Here is a 24,931-nt window from a genome sequence, read left to right as displayed (position 1 = left end):
TTCCATGATCAGTTAGCTCTTCCTTCTCTGCAGATGGACTCAGCAAAGAGATTCAATTCATCCTTGTTGAATACACATGAGCAGAAATGTACACAATCAGAAGAGGTCTCCTCCATCTGTTCTAGACTGGCATTCACAGTTTGCTGCCCTTCCTAGAAAGGTTTATTTGGCATATACGAGGATTGCCTTTACATATAGCATGGCAATGATGAGTAAAATGTACAGCTCTTGACTAAAACTCACAATCCTGCAGAGCATAGCCAGTGAGTCAAAAGGACTCCTAAGCAAAGCCTAAGGGTATAATGAATTGAGTAGAAATGGTTCAGTAAACCCATGGCAGCTTTGCCAACTTTGCATGCTTCTGTCCCTCCTTTTCCTCCAAAAAATTCAGTTCAATGCACAGCAGGATTAGTTTCTGAAAGATTTCAGATGTCCACATAGGTTAAAAAAAATAAATAACAGAAAGTTTTCTCTTTTTACTTGCAAACTGAGATAAGTCTGAGGGTTTTAGGAGTTTCCATGTGTGTAATCTGTATTCTTCAAGCTACTTGGATTCAGTTTTAAAGGTACCATAAAATGTGTTATTTTATCCACTTAATTTAATGCCTCACAGACATTCTGAGAAAACTTCCTCTACTGCCTTGTTTTCTCCAGGGAATGATATTTCAGCAAAACTTCATAAGAAAAACAAACAACAACAACAACAACAAAACAGTCCATCTGCAGTAGTAATTATTCATTTGCTTCCCCAATTTGCTAGTTTATTTAAATGTTTGTAAATATACAAAGTGGTAAACTCTTCTGATACTGTAGTGAGTTTCTTCATTACAGAATCATTGTCTCTTCCTTTCTGGAAATAAAATACTCCTGAATATTTTCAGGTGTTTGCTCATTCAACTGTTTTCTGCTCCTTTCCTCAGAAAGCAAGCATTCCTGTTTCTAATTGCATAATATCTGCATCTTAAACAACTTGCATCCCTTCATCTCAAAAGGCTCTAAAAGGGGGCTAAGAATCATTGAGAGACAAGTGAATAACGCACAGTTTTTCAGGAAATTCTCTTCTGTTATCTTAGTGAGGTGACATATATTGATTTCAGGCTTGAAATTTTCTGAAAGGTAAAACTGTGTATTTGTAGCAGTTCTTCTACGACACCTATTGGTTAAATTGGCACTTGCATTATAACGCTAGCCTCTGATGATAATCCTACCTGGAATCTTTCCAATTCTATTAAACTATTCCAGATTCTCAAATTTAATTATTCTCCACTGAACATAATCTGACCAAAGACCAAAATTAAAATAGGTGATAAAATTTCTGAAAGTCATATTATCAAAACTGGACTCCTAAATAGACTGCAGTAACAATAGATGTTATGCATGGATTTGAAAGTATTTCAACAAGTTGAAGAGCTACCGTCTTTTTATTTTATTTATCTTGATAGGAACAACAAAGTGGTAGGTGCTCAATGGACAGTAAAGTCAGTGATCTGAAGGCATGTAAGGTTCCATATATACCTTTGGAAAAATCTTCCACCAAGGTGATATACCCAGGATAACATAAAGAATTTATATGTGTATTGGGGAGTTCAAAAGCATATGATTTTTTAATTTTATTATTTTTTTAATACTAAGTATAGGGTTGCAATAGTGATGACTAAGGGTAGTTTTTCACTTTGACCTTAGATAAAGACAAAATCTTACATTTGCATTCTGTATGATAAAATCATTTTTCTTATGTTTATGATACTTTCATTGTTCAGGGAGAAAGGATGAAACATGGGTACTGCTCTAATGTTATATGAGAAAATTGTTTTATGTCAGTCAATATTAACAATGGGAGCTCTTTAAATTATCATTATAAATGAATTCTTAAAATAGGAACAAAACAACAGAAGTGCTAAGGCAATGTTTTTCAATTTGTCAGGATCTTGTAATGATGCAAACTGTTCCAAAGAACAACTCAGGTATTTGGGGGATTATTATTATTATTGCTTAATAATTATTATTATTAATATTTTTGTTTACTATAGATTTGGTAGGTTTTCTAGATATTTACTGTAGATTATGTAGACCTTAATTTCAAGCTCCTCTACTGCTTAGAAGCAGAGGAACTGCAGGGTTTCTTTTGTTGACACCTTTTCTGATATGTATCAGAGATGCTCAAGGACTTTGCTTTGTCTTAGGGTAAAGTGTAGAGTTATATGTAAATAAAGGAGTAATTTCAACTGGTGTCTTTTATGCCATGGCCCTGAGTGGTTCTGCCCTTTTGGGCATTTAGTTCACTGAATAAGACCAGCGTACTGACACGAGTTGTCTAGAAGAGCCAGAAAGAGCGTCTGCTGAGGTTCTACTTCATAGGATCCCCCAACTCCTTTGCTTGGGAGCAGCTTTTAAGATGAAGTTCTAGTTCTTGAAAATGACTTTGCTACACATAGTTATTTCTCTAAAAGCAGTACTTCTCCCAGGCTTTTTTGAAAGGATAAAATAGCTGCTATTAAAAAGGGGATTGGATGGAATATTGATTAAATGCTGTCTCTCTCTTTTTTTTCTTTTTTTTTTTTTTAAAAAAAAAGCTTACTGATCCTACTTATTGAGCCCTGTTTCACTAGTTAAAGAAAATTTGTATTTTATATGTTGAAAATGCAAAGTCTGCTTTATACCTTTACATTTCATCAGTATCAGATACAGCTGGCAACCTGTCCTGTAACAGTGCTACAAAAGAAATATACATTTCTTCCTCTCTTTTTTGCTTAACTGCTCAGTATTTAAATAATTAGCTTCTGCATTCAGTCAACCAGATTATAGCTCTCTAGGTGGTTTCTTTATGAGCAAGTGGCTTCCAGTCTTAGCTCATTTTCTGTTCAGTTGTCTCCACTGTTCAGCTGAAATCTGCAGCATCAACTTTTACTTAGGGGTAAAAAACACAATTATTCTAAGCAATAAAGCTCAGGGTTTGCTCTCAGTCCCATATAGTTTTTACAGCCAATAAACAACATGGCACAGAGCAGATTTGTTCCTTACAGACTGCATTCTTTACTACATTTTATTTTCAGTTCAGTGAATCTCAGTGAGAGAAACATTTCATTTAGAAGACAATGTTCAATTGAATGAAAAGTAAACCACAGTTTTGGTGCTAGATGGGAAACTGGATTTTCCACAGCAATAATTCACTGATGTCAGCCTGTGACTGCATGCACTGTTTGGAAAGAAGCTGAATAGTCAGACATTCTTCCGTAAGACTGGAGATCTGCCTTGGCTGATGTCCCACTGCTCCTCCCTTTTCCATGAAATCTCTTTATATTCTGTTACAGCTTGATTTTAATTTATCTTAACTGTAAAGAACTGTATTTTTGGGGTCTGATTGCTGCTGATGTCATTGTTCTGTTGCACAGAAAGACATGATTTAGTCTAAAACCTCATTTGTTTGTGGTTTTATTTACAGGCTATGAACTTTGAAGGGGGAGGAATCTCTTCTCTGACACAAATTGTAGTAAAAAAATGTATATATATGTGAATATGCTGGTTGAGACCTAACAAGAAAGCATATATTCTCTGCATTTCCCCCTCTTGCCTGGAGACCCTGGGGTCAGGAAGACCTAAAGAGGGAAGGTGCTTCTGTGGATGTATGTTAGAGGAAAAGAGAAGTGTTCAGACATAATAAGCATGTTTGTGTGATTAAATCATATAATTTGTTGTCAAAATCTGTATTTTAATTATGTTTTTGTGATACAATGTTTTTGTGACCTAAGAAAATGTGTGCTTCATGCTACCCAGGCTCTTCCAAAAGCTGAAATAACATAAAAAAATGGGAAAAACAGCTATGAAAGTTACCTAGAGAAGGTAGGATGCTGTACATTTGTTTGATACAACTAAAATATTGACTGTACACTGACCTGTGGAGGATCTCCAAATCCATGTGTCAGTGAAAAACGTAATCTTAAATTCCGAGGAAGAAGAGACTGAATGCAGCTGGCCTTGTTGTGGATACTGTTAAGCATAGTGGAGGTATCCATGTCTTTATAGGTGGCTATTTTTTTTTCCTTTTTTCTTTTTAAATTTTGTTTTATTCACATTTTTTTTCCAGCATGTGAAATACAGGCATTATGGTTTTTGCTAGGCACAGAGGCCATCTTGTGGCAGGATGGTGGTAGTTGAATTAAAATACTTCCAATTTAGATGGAAAAAATAAGTCAAATTTATTGAAATATTTCCAGTATTATTTGTAGTACCCTTACATATTGAAGTATGATTACAATATATATATGTACTGACAGCATCTGCTGGGCCTGCAGCAGAATACTAATTCCTAAAGAGTAAGTACTGATGACAAAATATCTGAAGAAAAAAGATCTTAGGAAGAAAAATGCAGTAACATTTTTTGGTATCAGGAAGTCAGGCTACATTTAAAAAAACGTCTTTCTTTAAGGAAAAAAAGTGAAAAAGGTAATGATGGTTATGTCACTGCGAAGGGGTCAAGCTCCTCATAATTCTATCTTATAACTAAAAAATAATTCTGCAGGACAAGACATTACTGAATAGAATAATTAAACTAATGAATACTATTTTTCTTTATCTTTTCTTTTGTAATGTGATTTCACATTTATAGTAGTGTTTTGGAAATGATGCAAATGTATGACACCCTGAAAATAAAATATTCAGGCTAAAAATGTGTATCACAATTAAGTTTTGTCAGCAAGATGTACAGAGGTTCTAAATAGTTTAAATATTAATAAATCTTAGATTATTAATGTTCAGATTTAGATTAACATTTAAAGTTTGTATTATATTATTAATTAAATAAAGTGACTGGGAGGTAGGGGTTGGAGGAGTAGGCGAATTGCAGATTTGAATCTATAATAATAATAATAACTGAAAAATAAGTATGCACTAGTGGACTTTAAGAAAGAGCTGCATCTACTGCACGTTGGTAGCGCATTATGGAAACTGCACAGATGTGACAGCCTGTGCAATCAGAAATTGATATTTGCATATGCAAATACCAAGCTAAGCTAATTCACTGGACTGGTCAGCTACTTTGAGACTTGTAGCAGAAATGTCAAAGTTCATCTTCTAGAGACATCTGTGGTGTGTTAGGTGGATAGTAGTATAGTGGCAACTAACAGAAGACCGTTGCTTATTTGTTTTATTATCTACACCTCCGATACAAGAGCTCAATATAATGAATAAAATTACAAGGCAAAAAAAAATTACATTTATAAGAAGGAATACTTCTTCCAAATTTGATTGTAGCCTGAAAAACAAAGACAAAAACAAAACCTGAAACATTACCATGATAGATAATAGTGAGGCAGCAAATCTGTTAAGTTCTGGAAACAGATTAGATATTGAAATGTGGTAATGCTGAAATTTTTGATGACATTCACAAGGATAATAAACATTCACAGAGAACATAAAAGTCAGGAATAGTTGCTAATAGGCTTACATTAAGAAGAAATTTCTTGTATTATTGTAATGATCCATTAGGCTTTCCTCTGGAGAATCTGATAACTATTATTACTGGACATACAGTAGTCCATATATCATGGAATGATACATAAGTATAATGAATAATTCCTAGTTTTTAAGAGCATTTACAAATATGATCCTGTCAACTGAGTATGGTATGTTTAATTAGAGCCCTTATATATGTGTGCACACCAGTCCATAATTCCTCATACCTGTATTTTCAGTACATCACTTTTTCACAGGGTAAATGTTCACTTTTAGCAAGCAAGGGCATTGTTATCATTCTTTGTTTTAGTAAAGAGTTTACAAAGTGACAAATAAAAAAGTGGTCTGTCGCTTCATCAGACGATATATATCCTGGAAATATTCACTCTTCTCAACAAGAAAAAAGAGAAATCGGGCTGTTAGTTGCCAGTGATTCTGTCAAGCGAACACTTTATTTTGCCACTTACAACGAAGTTCTTCTGAAAGATCCCTTCTGCCGCTCTTCTGCAAATAGCGAGACAGGAGCTGCTGTTTATCAGCTGACCTCGGAAGGGTCTTTTGCCAGCAGCAAAGAAGCTCATAGATCTGGTGTGTTAAATTATCAGGGCACTTCAGCCTAACAAGCTGAAGTATGCTCCGCCGAACAGGGAGGCGTAAAGCAAGAAGTGATGTATTATCTTCTGCAAGCTCTTCTGCAAGCCAAAAGAGCAAGCTGTCCCATAGGGCCTCTGAAGGGCAAAAATTAGTAAAGTAATGCTATTATTTTTCTGTTATGTAAATATTTCTTTCAAAAAGCTTTCTAAAGCTGCAAGCTCTGTGGGTGAACTCCCAAACTAAATGTGATTTGTTTTTTACTGTAATGGAAACATCACCACTTCTTCTTTCTAATGTAATTTTTGGTAACTGAGACATGAAGTGGATATAGTCAAAAGCAGATTCAGTAATGATCTATAGCTCTTGGAACAGCATGGGGAAAGATAGCAATAAAATAAAAGGCATTTCCAATAACTGATACATTAGTTACACTGGAGCTTTCCAGTACAAACTGAATCTTATCATACAGAAAATTGTATGCTGCTCAAGTACCCCCCCCACCCCCCCCCATGTTATCTTTAAAGAGCTTTTATATCTCCTGGTAACCAAATCACTTTTTGCTTTAAATAACTTTTAATGCATTAACTACTTTGGTTCCTGAATATGGCATTTTAAAATGTCAGTTACAACTGAAATAAATCCTGCCATTTAAAAAATAAATAGCTAATATAACTATTGTTTATGCTGATGTTAATATGTTATGTAAATGTTCTCACCTGATGAATCAGAAGAAATTCTTTTTGTGCTTCGTGGACGGTTGACCAACTTTTCATGCTATCAAACAAAATGTGTTGAACAAAGAGAAATGACTAACTGAGCACGGGATGAGGCACAGGGATGGGTCGTAGTACATCAGCACTGAAGACTGGTCGTACCTACACAGGGCATTTGAGTCACTACTGAAAGTGAAGCAACACCATCAGCTGGTATAGATCAGTAAACAGCTATCGAACTAATGAAATGAAGTTCATTTACACAAAGTGGATGTTTATTGCATCTTATTAATAAGATTGATTTATGCAATTTAATAAAAGTTTCTTCAGTAGCATTATGTTGTGATAGGTGTATAGAAACTGGAGATACAGAACATCTGTAGGGAAACTTTGTACACAAGATGTATTCTAATTTCAAATGCTGCATTAACTTTTCCTTCCTGTCTCTGTGTACTTACTATAACGGTGTGCATAACATACTGTTTCAAGGAAGATAACAATACATACTGCATACTTAGAATCTGTTAGGTCTAGAAATTATACTACGTGTGTAGCTATAGTTATTCATTTTACATTGTTCAACTTTTAAGTATAAATCACTGAAAATCATCATCATTCAAAATGAAAGTTTCATTAGCAAATACAAAGTTCTTCCTCTTTTTTCCTTTTAATACTGGAGAGAACGACAAAAACCTATCTTTTCTCCTTTTAACTGAAAAAAGGGAAATTCTTGTGGGTCTTAATCTTGTTTCCTACTCCATGCAGAACAAGAAATTATTTAAAAAAACACTGAGTACAAGAAGAAATTAATTTGCATCAAGTCAAGTCGGGCTCCTTTTTTGTTAGAACTTGCAATTGTTCTCTTTTAGTGCCCACATTAAATGTACTTTTGTCACACATTCAATTGTAGTACCTGGCTGTTTATGCTTTTCCTATGAGACTTGCTCCAGGTTTATTCGTGGAGCTTCCCTTTTCCATTTATGAATTAATAGCATGAAATTCTCACTGAATAAATTACTCTCATTTTGCTGCTGAGCTTACCAAGCCCTGCTGAGTAAACGCTTAAAATATCCAAAAGGTAAATAAAATCATAACCAAGTTACCAATTCACCTGTGAGTTAAACAGCTTTCCACAAGGCCTATGCTCAGGGGTCATGGTAGGTGATCTCAGTGTGCACAGGATACTCACGGTATGCACCACCTCGCAGTGCAAAACCATCCTGTGCTGTGCTGTATGCATCCAGAAATTTGAATCTGCCTGGTTTTGTGTGCTTCTACAGCAATTCTGACATGCACCAAGTGTGAATGAAGGTACGGTAACATGGCTGAAAAAAAACTCAGAATAAGGGGAATATAAAGCTCTTCCAGAAGGGGGCATTGTTTTTCTTCCAAGACAGGAATTTTTTTGACTTCTTATTATGCCTTTATATTTGAACCTATTTTTATTCATTAATGAGAATTTAGCACCTCAAAACTCTGTATGATATTTTCAAAGTTATTATGGATGAACTCAATCACCCGTGGATTGACTTTAATCTGAACTACTTTATGCTACTTTATTTTAAAACAGTTGTAAAAATGGTAAGAATTGAAAATGAATATTGTCTAGAAATAGCACAATAATATACGATGCATTAGACCTAAAACATTAAATCTGCCTTTAAAGATTAAATATATCTGGTGAAGAGCTAAATTCATCCACGGTTCAGCTGCACTGGCATGTGGCCCTGCTGTTTTGGTTGACAGTGTAAGTAAAATACTCTTAGCGGTCAAAGCAGTTTTTTAGTCTGGAAGACCCTAAAATTAGCTAAGCAACTGCCCTTCTGAAGCAGAGGATCACATACTATTTTGCTGTTAGGCAGTCATTAAACGTAAAACTTCAGCAGCATAGTAATTTGATAACGCTTGAATGGATTACACCACTATTTTCTGCAAAGCACTCTGATTTCAGTCAGTAATACTGAAGTGCCCTGCAAAATGGACCTTCAGACATGGCCAGACTCTGCTTGCATATCAAACAGGACAGACAGAAAAGGAGAAATTAACCTTTTAAACTCTTCAGCCCAGCTTTACAATCATACAACTCCTTTGAAATCAGTAGGAAAATCACTGATAAGCTCATACATACTTGACATTAGAACCTGATCCACTGCATTTCCTTGTGTTGAAAATAACAGGTTTGACCAACCAGTGTTTTTGAATGCTGAGGAAATGAAAGCCCTATAAATAGGGCTTAGTTAATGGTTAGTTAATCTGTTATTACATTTAAACTAAATTTAAGATATTTATGAAAGTAGCAGAAATGTAAATAGTTTTTGTTATTCTGACCCTGTATTTCAAGGATTTTATTCCCAAACCCTGAAAGGGTTCCCCAGTATACTGGGAGCAAGTGAGAAATCCTTCACCAGAGCTATAGTTTAGAGTCAATTAATTCATTTTAAGAGACAAGATCCTTACTGTGACAACTTGGAATGTGTAAGCAGCTGTTAGTGTAAGATCAATATTATAAACAAAACAGCATTATCAATAGGAGAGAGATGAAAACTGAAAACTATGTTTTAATATGCTTGAGAGAGATGTGGTAGCTAAATTGCTGTATTGTAGTAGTATGCATGTGGTAGAAACTGGCAGAACTGAAGAATCATTGCTTCAGTATATCTGTCATCATCAGGGCAATGTCTATTATTAATGCTCAAATTGTAATAAATAAGCAGATAAACAGGAGTTACACATGGAAACAAAGCACCACAAACAATCAAAACCCTTACTGTTAGAAAAATGTTAGTCTATGCACATGAATGTGGTCAGATGGTTCTAGGTGCTTTGGCAATACATTAATGGCATCAGCATAAGATTAATTATGGACAGTGTTAGTCTTAGTTCATATTATATGAACATTAATGCTAGACTTGTTCTTTTATGAAGTGGTAAATAGCAGTTGCATTTGACAGATGGATGGTGTAGTTGCTTGTATAATTAGTGTGTTCAATTTCTCCATGAGTGTGTTTTCTCATCCAATTTTAACAATTTTCTTCTATTTCTTTTATTCCTTAGGAACCAAAACGTGCATACATATCTGATTAAAAATTTTTATCACATCACAGAGAGTAAAGATAAGATAAAATTCCTAAGTTAATTTTACTGTCAGTGCTTTCTTCACTATTAACAATTTTAGGACATATAATAAGAAATGGTAAGTAATTAGAATTACATTTTTGTTGCCCTATCATTCAATTGCATCTGGATCATTATGTTTAATAAAAGGTTCTGTCTCTTTTCCAGGCAATTCGTTCCTCAAACACATTTTTAACTGCTGCAATATACTGTGAAAATGAGTTCATCTTTTGATTATTTTTGCATGCAAAACGTATGTTCTTTTGTATCATTAGTTATATCTGCCACTTACCAATATCACTGTTCTTGTATCCTGCAAAGGGGGCTGTAACCATTTCATTTTCTCTTCCTGAGTGTACAATATTTCCACTAATAACCAAAACCGCCTGAGGAGTTACCATTAACGTATTGTCTTTCTACATGGAACCACTCCATGTTTATGATCACCTTCTTTCTTTCCTCTGCTAAATAGTCTGTTTCAGTTCTGTGACCATGACTGCAGAGCATAGTCATAATATGGGTGCCTTATGGATAAATGTCATAACCCTGTTTTGTTTTGTTTTGTTTTGTTTTTTATTATTATTATTATTTTGTTTTGTTTTTAATTACTAGTATTTATTTATTTATTGATGTGTGTGTTTAATTTTGTGTGTGCTAACATGTTCAGTCAGGTGAAAGTCCTGTACCAGGATTCTCCCATCATTTATTGTCCACCTGCAGAGCTAGTGTACTCCTACTTCATATAGTTCCTGACAATGCAGTAAGTGAATGTATCTGTCAAGGGCTGAAAGGACAAAAGATTATCTGCGTTCCTGATGTTAAACTTCCTTTCCAATTTAACATTTACAATTTAACAACCATAACCATGTTATGCAGTTCTTCTGCTTCTTTTACACAAATAGGCCGCCTGGGTGTTCTTGCATGCCCACATATATTACATATTCTTGTACACTTATGCAGAGTGACCAGATTTCAAGATCTCAGCCATACTGGGAAAAAGAAAATGTGGCCTTAAATTTAGTAGGAGAAAAAGGTTAGTCAGAAATAATTGTTTTGAAAAATCTGAGTTGGATATTTTAAGACTAGTGTGTATAGCATGAGGCTGTATACACCAAAACAAATCTGAGGCACTTGATAATTATCTTTGTGGTTTAGTACAAATGCAGCCCGTTTTGCTAAATCTTATTCTAAATATACAGTAAGATTAACTAAGGACGAAAAATGGGATGGAAGAGTGGCAAGTGGATGGAAGAAAACTAATTGATACCTAGGTTGTGTCACTGGTTCTTGTTTTGTTTGTTCGTGGGTTTGGGGTTTTGTTTGTTTGATTGTGATCTTCCCCAGTGGAGCCTCAAGAGTTTTTATTTCTCTCTCTGTGAGTACTATACATGGGATGCTAGCCCTATGAAAAAGCAAAAAGGGTGAAAGCATGTGATTCCCCTCTGCCAAATTTACATTTTATATGGATTTTATCACTAAAAGAAGCCTCCTCTCAAAATCTTCTGCACTCAACTGTTCTTATTTTATACTTGGGAGAATAGAAATGAGAGAAAAATCAAGAGCTATGCTTACAGAATAGAAGCTGTATTTGCAGGTAATACTTTAAGAAGAGTGAGTTCAGTTACATTCAAAAAGAAACAGGTGCTACTGCATGCCACTAGAGATTCAGACCAGTGTCGCCTGCACAGATTTTGAGATTAAAATGTATGTAAACTTGATAAAAGTATTCTAGTGGCAGCATTTTATACAATACAGGATGTTGATATCTGGGCTCTTTGAAAAGATTACAATTTTCATTCCATTAAAGGTTATTTATGTATGAATAGCTTTCACCAGAGATGAAGTCAAATGCCCACATGGCTGTATTGCAAAGGCTTATCAAATATAATAGGAAAATCAGGTGATAGGAGGAAGGTTACATCAACCATTTATGCACCTACAATTTGCAATTCTGCACTGCCTAGACAAGGTTACAGAGAATATTTAACTGACACTTAAGTAATAATTTCTCAGGGCCATACCAGCTGGAACGGGCAAATCTGTGAAAAACTTTTGCTAAGTACAATTTTTCTATGCTGGTCCTTGGATGAGAGTCTCTCACCTGCCAAGAGAAATTCTGAGGGTGTTTTGTACATTGCTGATGGATCAGAGCTGCAACATCAGCAATTCTTTGGCTTATCTGTAATGGAAAAATTGTACCAAGATACGTTTGCCTTACATATACATGGTAAGCGAGTGTGGAAAATACCTCTAGCATTATCAAGTGAAAAACTCACCTTTGGTAATGTTAGTGCCAATTTGCACAGTGGTGACTGGTGTTGGTAATCAGCACATGGCAAGGGCTGTTTCCATTCCTTGGTTATCATCTCTCTGGTAATTTTATAAAAAACAGCTGTTCCTTTGTAATGAGGTGAACTGTGGTTACCAAACTCATCCACTTCTTTAATTTCAAGCTCTAGCTTGGGCTTTCTTTGTGAATGAAAAGTCAGCCTGTAGCCTTTTCCAAAATCTTTTCCATTTTCTGCAGACCATGCAACAACAACAACAACAAAGACAAACAAAAAAACATGAGCAAACAGAACACCATTTTACATGTATACACTGTATATGGATGTGTGGTATTTAAAATAATTAATTATGATGAGTTAAATGGAACTAATCACATAATAATCTTTGCCATTGTTTTTACTTTTTATTGGATGTCTGACGCTCAAATACTTCCCCTAGCCTGCCTTAGTAGTTGGAATATATTCATAGTTAGCTGTCTTAGCCCCTGAATTGTTGGCATGGGTTGGCATGTTGGCATAAGTGGTGAAGGCTGTGCTACAATTTGATAAGTAAGGAAAATGGAAGGTGATAAATTATATAACAGAGAGAAATAAAAGTCATGGTGAGAATTGAATTAGAAATATATGTTTTCTGGTTATTCATGATGGATGTCTGCCTATCTGTAACAGCAACCAGAATGAGTTCAGAGGGGTATGTGCATTTTTAGGACTTGTAATTTCATTTTATGTGATGTATCTCTAACACTACCCTTTCCGTAGATAAGCAGGCAACCTGGAGGTTTCTCTTTTGGGAGAATTTCTTTAGCATAAATGGCGTTTTCAACGGGTGAGTTTATATAAAATGTACAAAATGTTCAGGGAGCTACATACATGTTAATAGGTGATTTCCAAAGCTGACAGAAGAGACAGTATGCAATTTTGTGTGAAAATTTTTCTGAGGTTTCTTATCTCATCTCCCTTTAAGTAAATTGCTGAATAGGGGAAGCCAGTGCATGGAATGCTCAAGACTGCTAATGTGAACAGCATAATAACTCTCTCATTGCGTCAGTTTATGATGCAACTCACAATAACCACCATTTTGCCCTGGATTTCAGTGTTAAACCTCACTCACTTTACGTGAATGTACACAGATAAAATAGCAGACTGTCTATTTCTATTTTGAATCTGTTTAATTCCTATCAAAGGCTCATTAAGTTAAAAAGCCATTATTTCATTGATAGAATTCTGCCCTTTTAAGATAAAAGATAAACCAGCTGCTTCCAAGGGACCAGGTTGCACAGAATGTCATAGGTTGGAAGAAATCTCTAAAGATCATCTTGTAGACCAGTTCTGCTCAAAACAGTGTAACTGTAGTGGGTTTACGTGGCAAGGTTTTGGTACAGGGGGGTCATAGGGGTGGCTTCTGTGAGAAGAATTCAGAATCTGCCCCATATTAGGTAAGGGCCCTGCTGCTGGCCAGAGCCAAGACAATAAGCGATATTGTTTGTGCCTCTGTGAGAGCAAATTTAAGAAAGGAAAAACAACTGCTGTGGAACAGCAGCTGGGAGGGAGAGAGAGGAGTGAGAAACAACCTTACAGATGCCATGGTTGGTGAAGAAGGATGGGAGGAGGTACTCCAGGCGCTGGAGCAGAAGTCCCCTGCGGCCTGTGATGAGGACCACTGTGGAGCAGGCTGTCCCCCTGCAGCCCATGGGAGTACCACGGTGGAGCAGGGTTCCACGCTGCAGCCCGAGGAGGAGCCCCCAGTGGAGCAGGTGGTTGTGGCCTGGAGGAGGCTGCGGTCCATGGAGAGCCCCCGCAGGAACAGGCCCTGGGCTGGAGCTGCCGCCCGTGGTGGACCCAGGTTGGAGCAGTTTGCTCCTGAGGGATGGACCCCGTGTTACAGGGCCATATTTGGAGTTCTTGAAGAGCTGCTGCCTGTGGGAAGCCCACACAGGATCAGTTTGGGAAGGACAGCATCCCGTGAGAGGGACCCCACGTTGCAGCAGGAGCAGAGAGTGTCTGAGAAGGAGCGGCAGAGACAAAGTGTTATAGACTGACCACAGCCCCCATTCCCCCATTCGCCTGTGCCGCTCGGGGAGAGGATGTGGAAGAGGGTAGATAGGGGGAAGGTGTTTTTAGTTTCCTTTGTTTCTCACTTCTCTAGCTTGTAAGTAATAGGAAAGAAATCTTACTAACTCCCTACTCTGAGTTTCCATCACAGTAATTGTTGAGTGATCTCCCCATCCTTATCTCAACCCTTGAGCCCTTTGTGTTGTATTTTCTCCCCTTTCCCCTTTGAGGAGAGCGGATGAGAGAGTGGCTGTGGTGGAGCTCGGCTGCCCACCCAAGTAAAACCACCACAGAACAGGTTGCGCAGGATATTGTTCATCTAGCACATTTTATTTGTCAGTTAGAGCAGTTTCCTCTGCAGTTCCATGCACCTGTCATTTATAAGCTATAAAACAGTGAAATAACTAAATATGCTGTGACTAACCACAATCTATTGATGTTCACATACAGTATTTCTGAACAGCTGAACTGACTGATAAAGTACATCCAGAAGCACCAATTAATTACCTTACCTGAAGCAAATATATTGCCTGTAAATTGAAAATGAATTTGCTCTCCTTCTCTTAATGGAAACTGCTGCGTAGGTTCTGGGGGACCAAAGTAGCCCTCCTCGTGGAGATTTTGAAGCTCCCAGGACAATTCTTTGGATGCAGATAGTAAAACTACTATTTTGTTTGGGTTTTCTCTTTTCCGATACAATATCACATTAGACATTGTGCTACAAACAGCTTCTTCCAGAGCCTGAGCAAAAAGGAGAAGATACGTAGTTTCCAAAAGGAATGAAAGCCGAATGACCACAAAGCTGCATTAAAAAAAGGTAAGAAAGTAGACAGTTCTATCAATTCAACAGCTAACAATTAATTATGTAAAATAACACAGCTCTTAGTCTCTCATAGATATTTTGTTATCTCTTTTTATTCTGTTTTCCAACACATGAAAGAGTGAAAATCTGCCTCTGCTGTAGATTATATTGGCTCTATATCTATGAATTAAAATACATATGAATTTTAGAGGAAAGTAAGAAACTATTTCTTAATAAGAAATTTCCAAAAATGGTGTTGTAGTTAGCTAAATCACACCCTTCCAAATTTAGATTAATATCTGTATTTTCAGCCTCAAATTTTGGGTATGTTACATTGTGCACAATCTATAGATGAAAAAATATTTAAATTTATATTTTCTGTAATTATGCGTAACAAGTCTAAATGACCTGATACTACAAAGTAAAAGAAAGAGATGCTGGCAAGTTAATAATTTACAGTGAATGACTTCTTGATTCTACTAATTTACATTGACCCATACCCTTGGAAGTAAATAGTAAATAAAAATTTATTGAATTATCAGTACATTACCTTTCTAAATGTTCATTTAGTTCAAATGATACAAGCCCATTTCGTGCATTCTGGATATTAATATCATCAAACACCATCCATTCCCGTTCTTTGTATCTATGACCTAATAATTTCAAAGAATCGCTGAGATTCTCTCCGTTCTTTCTCACAGAAGCACTTGTAGCCCTGGAAAGCCAAGAAATTATACAAAACAAAAGAAAACCACAACTGCAGAAAGAGTAAGAGTAAGGCTTGAGTAAGGCTTGTATTTGTAGCACTGCTTTCCCTTCTGCTTTCCTTGATGACTATGCATTTTTTTCCACCTCGTAGAAAATATACTTCTGAAACCATACTCCAGAGCACATAAGGAATGTAATTGTTAGCCTCAGCCTATTTGCAAATGAAGGAAAATGTTGACATTGGAATTTGTATAGAAACAACCAATTTGTAGTCTTTTCTAGTAGTGCTTTAACTGAGAATCTAAACTACTATTTAAACTACGCTTAAGAACCGATAAGTGCCACAAGGGTACTGCTGCACAATGAAGTGCTTCTGGTATGAGAAATGCATTTTGAATCTCCTATTAACTGCCATGGGCAACCTTCCCAAATCTGAAGTTTGTGATGAAAATGGATGTCTAGTCAAGGAGATCAATGTGACTGTAAACTCTTTATGATGTGACAATTGTTTCAGAAATGGAAAGCTGGAACATTGTCTTCCTTCTCCATCTGTACTCTGCTTATTTTGAAGATAATCATAAATGTTATTACACTGCCAGTTAACAACTGAAATTTAAAGATTTATTTTTTTTTTAGGTGTCTCCATGTTTTAATGCTTAAAAAAGGTCTAATTTTTATAAATCTTGTAGCGTGTGCTTTGGAAAAATCTGACCCTTTCTCTGGTGCAGGTACCAAAAAAATGACATGCCTTAAATCATTATTTCAGAAATTTTGACTCAAGTAGCCATTGGAATGTGTGGAAGTAGAGATCAGAAAATTCAGTGCATTTCTCATCCTCACTCCTGCTAGAAATAAAGTGGTCAGAAGCAGTTAGCGTATTTACATTATACATCAACATATTATATGGATTTTCTTTGTGAAGTGATAACATGAGAATTGTGTGGATCTGTGCTAGTGTTTCTAATAACATTTGTAACTATAGCAGACTGTATTCAAGAAGTAACACATTTTTAGTGCAAAAATTATTAATGAACATCTGTTAAAATTAATTAATTTTAATGCTTTTAGAATGCTGAATTTGTAGTGGAGTTGTTCTTACCGAGGATGGTATGCTGCAGCAACCCTCTTTACTGTAGCACTGATGGCTCTCACTTGTTCTGTCTCATCTCCTTGCCTTTTTTTTTCTGGGTTTGGAGGACAAGGTAGAGTAATAGTGACTGAGTTATTAAACGGTTGGGCTGAAGGATGCTGGACATAAACCAGTGCACTAGTGGATACCACTGAGTAGTACATATCATGTCTTGCTTTCAGTGTGGAAATCAGTGATGGTTCAATTGGCTGAACCTAAATATGGAAAGCAATTGTACAAGTAATTTGTAAATGAATAAATCTTCCCTTACATGCCTTCACTTTCTAATTGTATTATCTTTTGAAATTGGATGAGAAAGGCTTTAGGCTCCTCACTGTACCCAGGACCAACCCTAATAATGTGCAAGGAATTTATACAGTACACAGCTAAGTGCTCCAAAGTAATCAAAAACTGGAAACTTTACTGACTTAAATATTTGACAGTTAACTTGAGCTTCTCTGCATGTAGTACTTTGGTTGTTACGAAGGAAGGGAGAAACACAGTATAACTGAAGGAAATTTTGAGATTTTTCCTAGCCTAACCCTAAGAGGTGGCAAAGTCTGTTGCAGCACATGGCAGAAATGAAGAAGTTCACATGAGAAAAATTGTTCCACTAACTTAGAAACTGGGCCATACAGTTGAAGTTTGGTGTTGATGCTTAAATCATTGTGGAAAGCAATTGTTTTTTTTTTTTTTTTTTTTTCTGAAGTATATCGAACACAGGTTGATGGATCTTCCTTTTAGGTGGAGATACCATACTGACTACTAGCAGTATCAAGTGGTTTTAACAATGCTGACAGGAAACCATTTGCTATGAATAGAGGATGTGGAGGTGCCACTGCTTTTCATAGACATCTAATAATGGAACAGGTTGCCCTTTAACACTGTTATCATCGGTACTTCAGAACTGATCAGATAACACAGAGTTGTGGAACAAGTACTGCGTATTTCAGTCTCACCTTTAACTGCATGGCTGCTGGAGAACTGAATGTTTCCGGAGGGTAATAGAAAGAGATTCTAGAATCCATGCTCAGCTTTTGTGAGAGTCCTGCCTTTGGAACAGTAAATGTTTCTCTCTTTAAGCATGACAACACAGAAAAAACGCCCAGCTGGTAAACTTTCACTTCCGCAAATGCTTCCTGTGTAAAGAGAAAGTGGGGTAGAGTACATCAGAGGGAAAGGAAGCTGTGTTCTGCAGCACGTTAGCATTTTGAGAGGGCAACATTAATTATAGAGAAAAGTATGAAACAAAATGAATTATTATTGTGAAGTATTATTGCCACTTCAATGCCCAGTTATCTGGTGATTTCTAGTCATCATGTAATGTCATTCATATTCCAGTGTATGACTGGCATGAAATGTGATGAGCTCATCAACTGGGTGATGAATCTTACCCAACGTGATTACTTCTGCAGTTAAAAAAAGAACTGAGATGGAGTTTTGACTTGTACGCACAGAACTGTGTTACTTCTTTGTGATCTGAATGCAAAACAATTCCCCTTAAGATTTTACTTTTATCAAAGAATGCAACATATTATACGTATTTACAAAATCATAAATTAATACTCAGTCTTGTGGAAACAGACACTTCCCTTATGACTACTAGTGAAAAAAGGACCTTGTTAAATACCAGCTTTCAAGTAGAATTCATTCTTGAGGGGGTAAAGGAAAGTTCAATTTAACCCCATGTAATGGGCAATATGGCTTAATAAGGACAAATTTACTTGTATAACTCCATGCAGGCTAATCTGAGCAACTGTACTGATGTTTTCACAGTGTTTAGATAAGAGGTTACCAACCTTATGGTTTCCTTGGTATCCCTCCAAAGAAATGGGAGTTAAGTAATTTGATTGAAAGTTCACTTCTGTCACCTTCACCATAATTTCCCGATAATTTCCTCTGAAGCATGAAGTAAATGGGATTGCAATGTTGATAGGGAAAGGGATTGTTTTCTCATAATCAGAGCATTCAATACTGATAACATTGCTGACCAGCTCCTCACAGTCATCAACCACCAAGGAACTAGTGTCATTGACTATCTTACATGTCAGATTCTCCAGAGCAGTTGCAGGGGCTTTAATAAAACAAACTACTTTACGTTCATTCTTACCACTCTCTTCCACTAGAAACCTGTAGAAAAAGAATAAAAAATATTAGGTTTTGTATTTTGAATGTGGTGGTGTCTTGCTATAATCATTGCTTCATTATAGTAAAAACAGATCATTCATAAGAACATATATATATGAATAGATAGGAAGATCATGAAAAAAATTATGTTGAGCTTGTTTCAGAGCAGTTTACAAAGTATTACAGAATATACTAATAGGGGTCCTTTTCTACTGATTTCCAGCAATTTTGGAACTACTGACTTTACTGTCTGTGACTCAGTTCCTCAATGGTTTAAAAAAATAAAAATCTATGCAATCAATTAGAAAGCTTCAGTTTACTTTAGACCAAACTGAAGATCTTCACTGTGCATGTTATAACTTAAATTGTAAACTTGTACGTGCAAGGCCAGCAGCTGTTTGATATGTGCATATTGAGCTTGTGGGCCCACAGATGTTTATATATATGCTAATAAGCAATATTAATGTATGTCTGAAAGAAGAATATGCTTACTCTTTGTTCATCCAGTACCCAGATTTTTGCACTTCTGAATCATTTGTAGATGGATTCACAGCAGTAAGATCACATGTTTGTGCTAAAAATGTAATTAGACCATTTGTACAAATCTCATAATTTGTTTTCATTTTACTGTCTTCCATTTGCTCTGACAGTCTGTGTTCTTCACTTTCCACCTCTTTTGACAGTTCTATGACTACTGCCTTTTCTTCCTCTTCACAAGGACTTGTGACAATTTTGTCGTAAATATCTGTCAATGTCTGAGATGGAAGGCCTTCTCGAGTGCCCTTAAGAGCATCTTGACAAGCCAGTTCTGAATATTTTTCTGTAAGAGCACTATCTCTGAGAGGTTTATCTTTCCCATTATTATCCTTTTGCTCTGGAGTAGAGGTCATTAGCACTCTGTATTCACCATCTTCCTTTTTAATTGGAGGTTCTCTGCTAATGTCCTGTTCTTGAGCAGATACATTTTCAGCTGATGATGCAAATATTTCTTTTGCCACAGTTTTAGTGTCACTTGGCTGGATTTGATTAATGTTCTGACTTTCTGTCTTGTTAGGAGAAGGATTTTTTGGGGATTGCTGACTGGGACTAGAAGATGCTTGCACAGACTCCATTGCTTCTCCTACAGAACAACACACACTTGTTTCCCCAGAAGTATTTTGAACAGTCTGGATAGTCTGGATCTGAGAATCGTCTGGGTTGCAGCTAGCAGCATAAAGTTTATTTTTGGCCTCTTGGAGGTGTGAAACTGTGTTTGTCAAATAATCTTTCATTTTCTGCAGACAATCTATAATGTCATTGTACTCTGAGGGGAAGAAAAAAAAAAAAAAGTAGGTAACCAATTAAATTTTGCTATGAGAACTAGACAAAAATGTGAAGACTTTTACATGTATATATAGTGAATTGCACCTAATTCCATAATCCCATGCAACACATGTAGTAAAATATATTTCCTGGCTTTCATTTAATGTTTTTGCACTTTCTGCTATTCAGTTTGAGTGAATTTCTGAGGAACTGAAGTAAAATGTGTGCTTGTCCAAGTACTATTGTGGCAGCTCTAATGAACCCCATTCTAATGATCAGAAACAAGCTAAATTCTTAATGACAATTGATCTAAAGCAGGGAATTGGTAAATAATAGTCGAATCAGCTTGGGAACAGCTTGAAAACTAAACATTAATTACGTATATTTCCCAGAATTGGATCTTGCAAGATTCTAACATATGGGTCTCCAACAAAACTATTATATGTGACCTCAGTATTAAACATGCTTAGCAGCTTTGAATTTTTGCTCTAAAGAACAGAGTATAATGCAAGAATACCAGCACATTTACAATGCTGAAATTCAGCAGTTTGTAGCATGTAGTTATAGGAATGGTAGAAGTTTGCCTTGCGTATAACTACAAGCACTGGGTGAAGAAACATGCAACAAAAGCAAACATTCCCTGTCATTCATTTAATATTTTATCTTTAATGATAGTATTTATTTTATGATCCCTCACTTGTCTTATCTTATACCTTTTCTTAGAAAACTTTCCAGGTATTATTGCCAGAGATTTCACTGTATTACAAACAGCTCTCCCCTCACCTTAAGTTGTCAATCTCTCTATAACTGGAAGTATGCCTTCATGAATTAGGTATATCGTAAACCTCTGGAAGAAATTCTTACTTTCTTTTTGCTGCATAAACTCCTAAAAAGCTTTGCTTTGCTGGCTATATCTACTGGAAGTCAATACAAATAAGAAAATTGTGTAGATGAAAGATGGTATAGTGTGTTCTCCACTTATAGAGGAGAGAGAGAGAGACAACAGAATGACAATAGAAAGGATTGGTACCAGTGGGGAAAATGGTGATTTTTTGTTAACTTTATTCAGTAACATCATATGAAGTAAATCAGTATCTCAAGGTTTTCAAGTTTGAAAATAACTGTTTTGAGCAAGAATTTCATAGCTATATTAGTTTAGATAGGCCTTTAACTTCCATCTTTATTTGCACCTTATTGAGTTAAAAAACTACAGAGTACAGTTCAGTATAAATTTTTTTTATTGCTGATCCCAGTCTAAAAATTATTCCTTTGCAATAGTTTTTTAGTTTTCAAATTATTTGGTTTAGGATCTTGATTATCTAGGAAAAAAAAAAAAAAAAGCCAACACATTTTAAATGTTTTGTTGTTGTTGTTTGTTTGTTTGTTTGTTTGTTTTGTTTTCCACTGGCAGTTCAAGGAGAAAATGAGTTTGTTCTAAGACACTGCTATTTTTCCAATGGTACTTTTACAATGGTGAAGAACTTCCAAATAGTTTAACAAGCATGAGATAAACAAAAGGACTGGAAATAACAGAGCTTGCACAGCTTGGTTTACATAAGAGGCTGGAAAAAAAACAACACTTCCTAGTGTCACTAATGCAAACCTCAAGCTTTGGCAGTGCAAACTATCCTGTTTACTACCTGAAGTTTGGATTCTCTAAATAACAACAACAACCAAAAAGAAAACCTACAGCCACTTTAACTTTCTTAAAATCCAATATATAGATCATAGTGTCATTCTAAACAATATTATTTTCCTACATTGTGAACTTTAAAATAATATTTTAAAATATTCAAATTTAAAATTAAAAGAATAACTTAATACTTCCATGCTTGGCGTAAAGCCAAAAAACCGACACTGCCCTGTAACTTTAGACCTTAGGTAGCCTATATGCAAAGTGTCTTCAAACCTCTTGCCAACTGATTATTTTATGGGAAAACAAGACAGTTAATTCTTAGAAAGCTCAAACAAAAAAGGTCATATAGATCATGAGGCCAACAAAGCAAAACTAGCTTGATCCTGGAGTCTGGAAGCAGGTCCTATCATAGAATCATGCAGTCATTAAGGCTGGAAAAGACCTCCAAGATCATCTGGTCCAACCGTCCCCCTACCACCACTATCACCCACTAAACCATGTCCCTAAGCGCCAGGTCCAACCTTTCCTTAAACACACCCAGGTACGGTGACTCCACCACCTCACTGAGCAACCCATTCCAATGTGTAACAACTCTTTCTGAGAAGAAACATCTCTTCATTATCAACCTGAACCTCTTCAGCACAACTTGAGGCCATTCCCTCTTGTCCTGTTGTAGTCCCTGTCAGAAATGTTTTTTTTTTTATTACTCTGGACACCTTATAAACCTTCAGGACACAGGCTCATTAATGTGGGCATGGCTAAAGATTTTTGTCCCCCTCTAGTCTCAGAATCATTCCCTTAGACCACTATTAAATGTTAAGTTTTCTTTTCTACCATGACTAATATTTACTAAGATGCTGTTTCTGAGGAAAGAGATTTGTTTCATTTGTCGTGAAATCTGCATTTCTTTTTTCAGGAGTAAAATCCAGATTTAGTTCTCACAATACATAGCATGGTTAGAGATTTTAAAATACAAGCACAAAAATGTAATGCTCATGTGTTTATCTGTACACTAGGATGACAGAATTCATAATTATTACTATCTTTTTTAACTACACTGTTACTTGTTGAGGACTGTAGTCTATAAATACTGTGTTCCTGCCCAGAAACCCTAGCAATAGTGGGGAGCTGTCTGTGAGGAGAGGCAGGGGCTGCCCCGCACTGGACACAGTCAGTTCCAGTGAGTTCCAACAGCCCCACCGCAGGGCCCTATCGGCAAAGGTGGTGCTGGATCTGTGAAAATATGTTTAAAATGGGCAAAGACACCAGAGAGAGTGAATAAAAATTTATGGGAAACTGCCCTGCAAACACCAAGACCAGAGAAGGAGGGCCAGGGAAGAGCCGCTACCAGTGTTGGAGCTGACATTCCCCTGCAGCATGTGAGGAAGACATGGTGGAGCAGATCTCCATGCTGCAGCCCATGCAGGACCCACACTGGAGCAGGTATACCCTGGAGGAACTGCAGCCCATGGAGAGCCCAGGCTGGAGCAGGGGTCTGGCAGGAGCTGTGAGCTATAACCCAAGCTGGAGCAGGAGTAAGTGTGAGGAGGAAAGGAGGGGCACAGAGGAGATGTTAGGGACTGACCACAAGCCCATCCCCATGCCCCGTGCTGTGCTGGGTGGCAGGAGGGGTGGTGAAAGGAGTGAAGTTGAGCCTAGAAAAAAGGAGGGGTGCGGGAACATACTGAGCATCATTACATGTCATAACTTAGCATCCAATACACCCAGTCCATTCTCTTTGCGGGGAGGTTGCTTTATACTTGCCTGGACTTGCAGTCAATTCCTTGTGTTTGTCATGGAGAACACTCAGCAAGTGGCAAGTGTCTTGAAGGCTTTCTGTAATGTTCCCCAGGTGTTGGCTGAGAGATCCGCTCAGCTCTCTTGTTGAAGAGCTCAGTCTTAGCACATACTCCACTCTCTCTTCTTTATCACTTTTCAGAAGCACATCTCTTGCTAGCAGGTTCAGTTGCCAGATCTTTTCCAGTTGTTCTGATTTGTCTGCAGAAGGTGTAAACCTACCTTCAGCCATTTCCATCTTATATTCAGGATGTCCAACTACAATTTTTTTCTGGTGTTCAGACACTTTCACAAGATGATGTCCTTTCTGCAGACTGTACTGTTTATTGTTTGTAACTTAAACAGCTTATAAAAAGGTACTATATTCGACACATACTGCAAAAATCAAGCTCTAGCTCAGTAACTCTGAGTTGATGTTGACTATTAAAAAGTTACTAGGTGACAAAAAGGTGTGGCTCTGGTGTGACTAAGGGCAAGAAATGCCGAGAGATGCCAATGTACAGCACACACATTTAAGAGCATAAATAGGAAGGTTATATAACTTGGTTATGTAACACTGACTTACACTGCAGGAACTATGAGCTGTTTCTTATTTCAATGGCAGCAAATGATCAGTACCTATGAAATCAAGCCCTAACTAAGAATTCATAATTATATAGTCACCACCAACAAGGAAGTGCAGCTTTTCATTGCAAGCTAGCATTAAGTGCAGTAGGTCACTAGATGCCGTTTTCTAACAACTGCATTTTCTTTGTTGTTCAGGGACATCAAGTATGTGGGACAGATCCAAGCTGTATGATATATTTGAATTATACGTTTCAGGAATACGAGAATTTACAAATCTGATTTTGTGACAATGGACATGTAAAGAAACATGCAGTGTTTTCTGGGGCGTGTTAACATAACAGGGGAAGAAAGGTAAAGAAAAGGCAGTAACAGCTAAAAGTTCAAACAGTGAATGCCTGACATTTCATATGATAGTTTGGATGTTAAGAAGCAAACTTATGAGAAAAATGTGAGCTCACTAAACTTAAATGTGATGTAAAGAATTGACTGTAGGTTGGTCATGGGAAAAATTTAAAAAGGCTGTCTTCAATAGTACTCCCATGAAAACTGGCAGCTCTGCTTTTGCAGGGCCTCATCACCACCTGCTCCTGGAAACTACTTTGTCTAGTAGGGCGCCTGTGCTGTTTGTTCATTGACTCCAGTGGGTGAAAT

The 24,931-nt window shown here is 36.7% G+C and overlaps 1 protein-coding gene across 1 annotated transcript; it reads right to left on the bottom strand.

Moving 5' to 3' along the window:
* Window positions 1-5,024: 5,024 nt before the first annotated feature.
* DTHD1 (death domain containing 1) lies at window positions 5,025-21,184 on the bottom strand. The gene is made up of 9 exons (XM_084517358.1): window positions 19,471-21,184; window positions 18,651-18,981; window positions 17,811-17,990; window positions 16,822-17,066; window positions 15,565-15,729; window positions 14,725-15,014; window positions 12,149-12,393; window positions 6,762-6,819; window positions 5,025-6,179 (listed from the first exon to the last, which is right to left on the bottom strand). Exons 1-9 carry the CDS (start codon window positions 20,247-20,249, stop codon window positions 5,890-5,892), a joined length of 2,583 nt encoding a protein of 860 aa, XP_084373484.1. The 5' UTR covers window positions 20,250-21,184; the 3' UTR covers window positions 5,025-5,889.
* Window positions 21,185-24,931: the final 3,747 nt, after the last annotated feature.

The sequence above is a fragment of the Aythya ferina genome, assembly GCF_964211825.1.
Source record: "Aythya ferina genome assembly, chromosome: 4".
Classification (NCBI taxonomy): Eukaryota; Metazoa; Chordata; class Aves; order Anseriformes; family Anatidae; genus Aythya; species Aythya ferina.
Note: the sequence above shows the minus strand (reverse complement) of the source record. Positions and strands in the feature narration are given on the sequence as shown.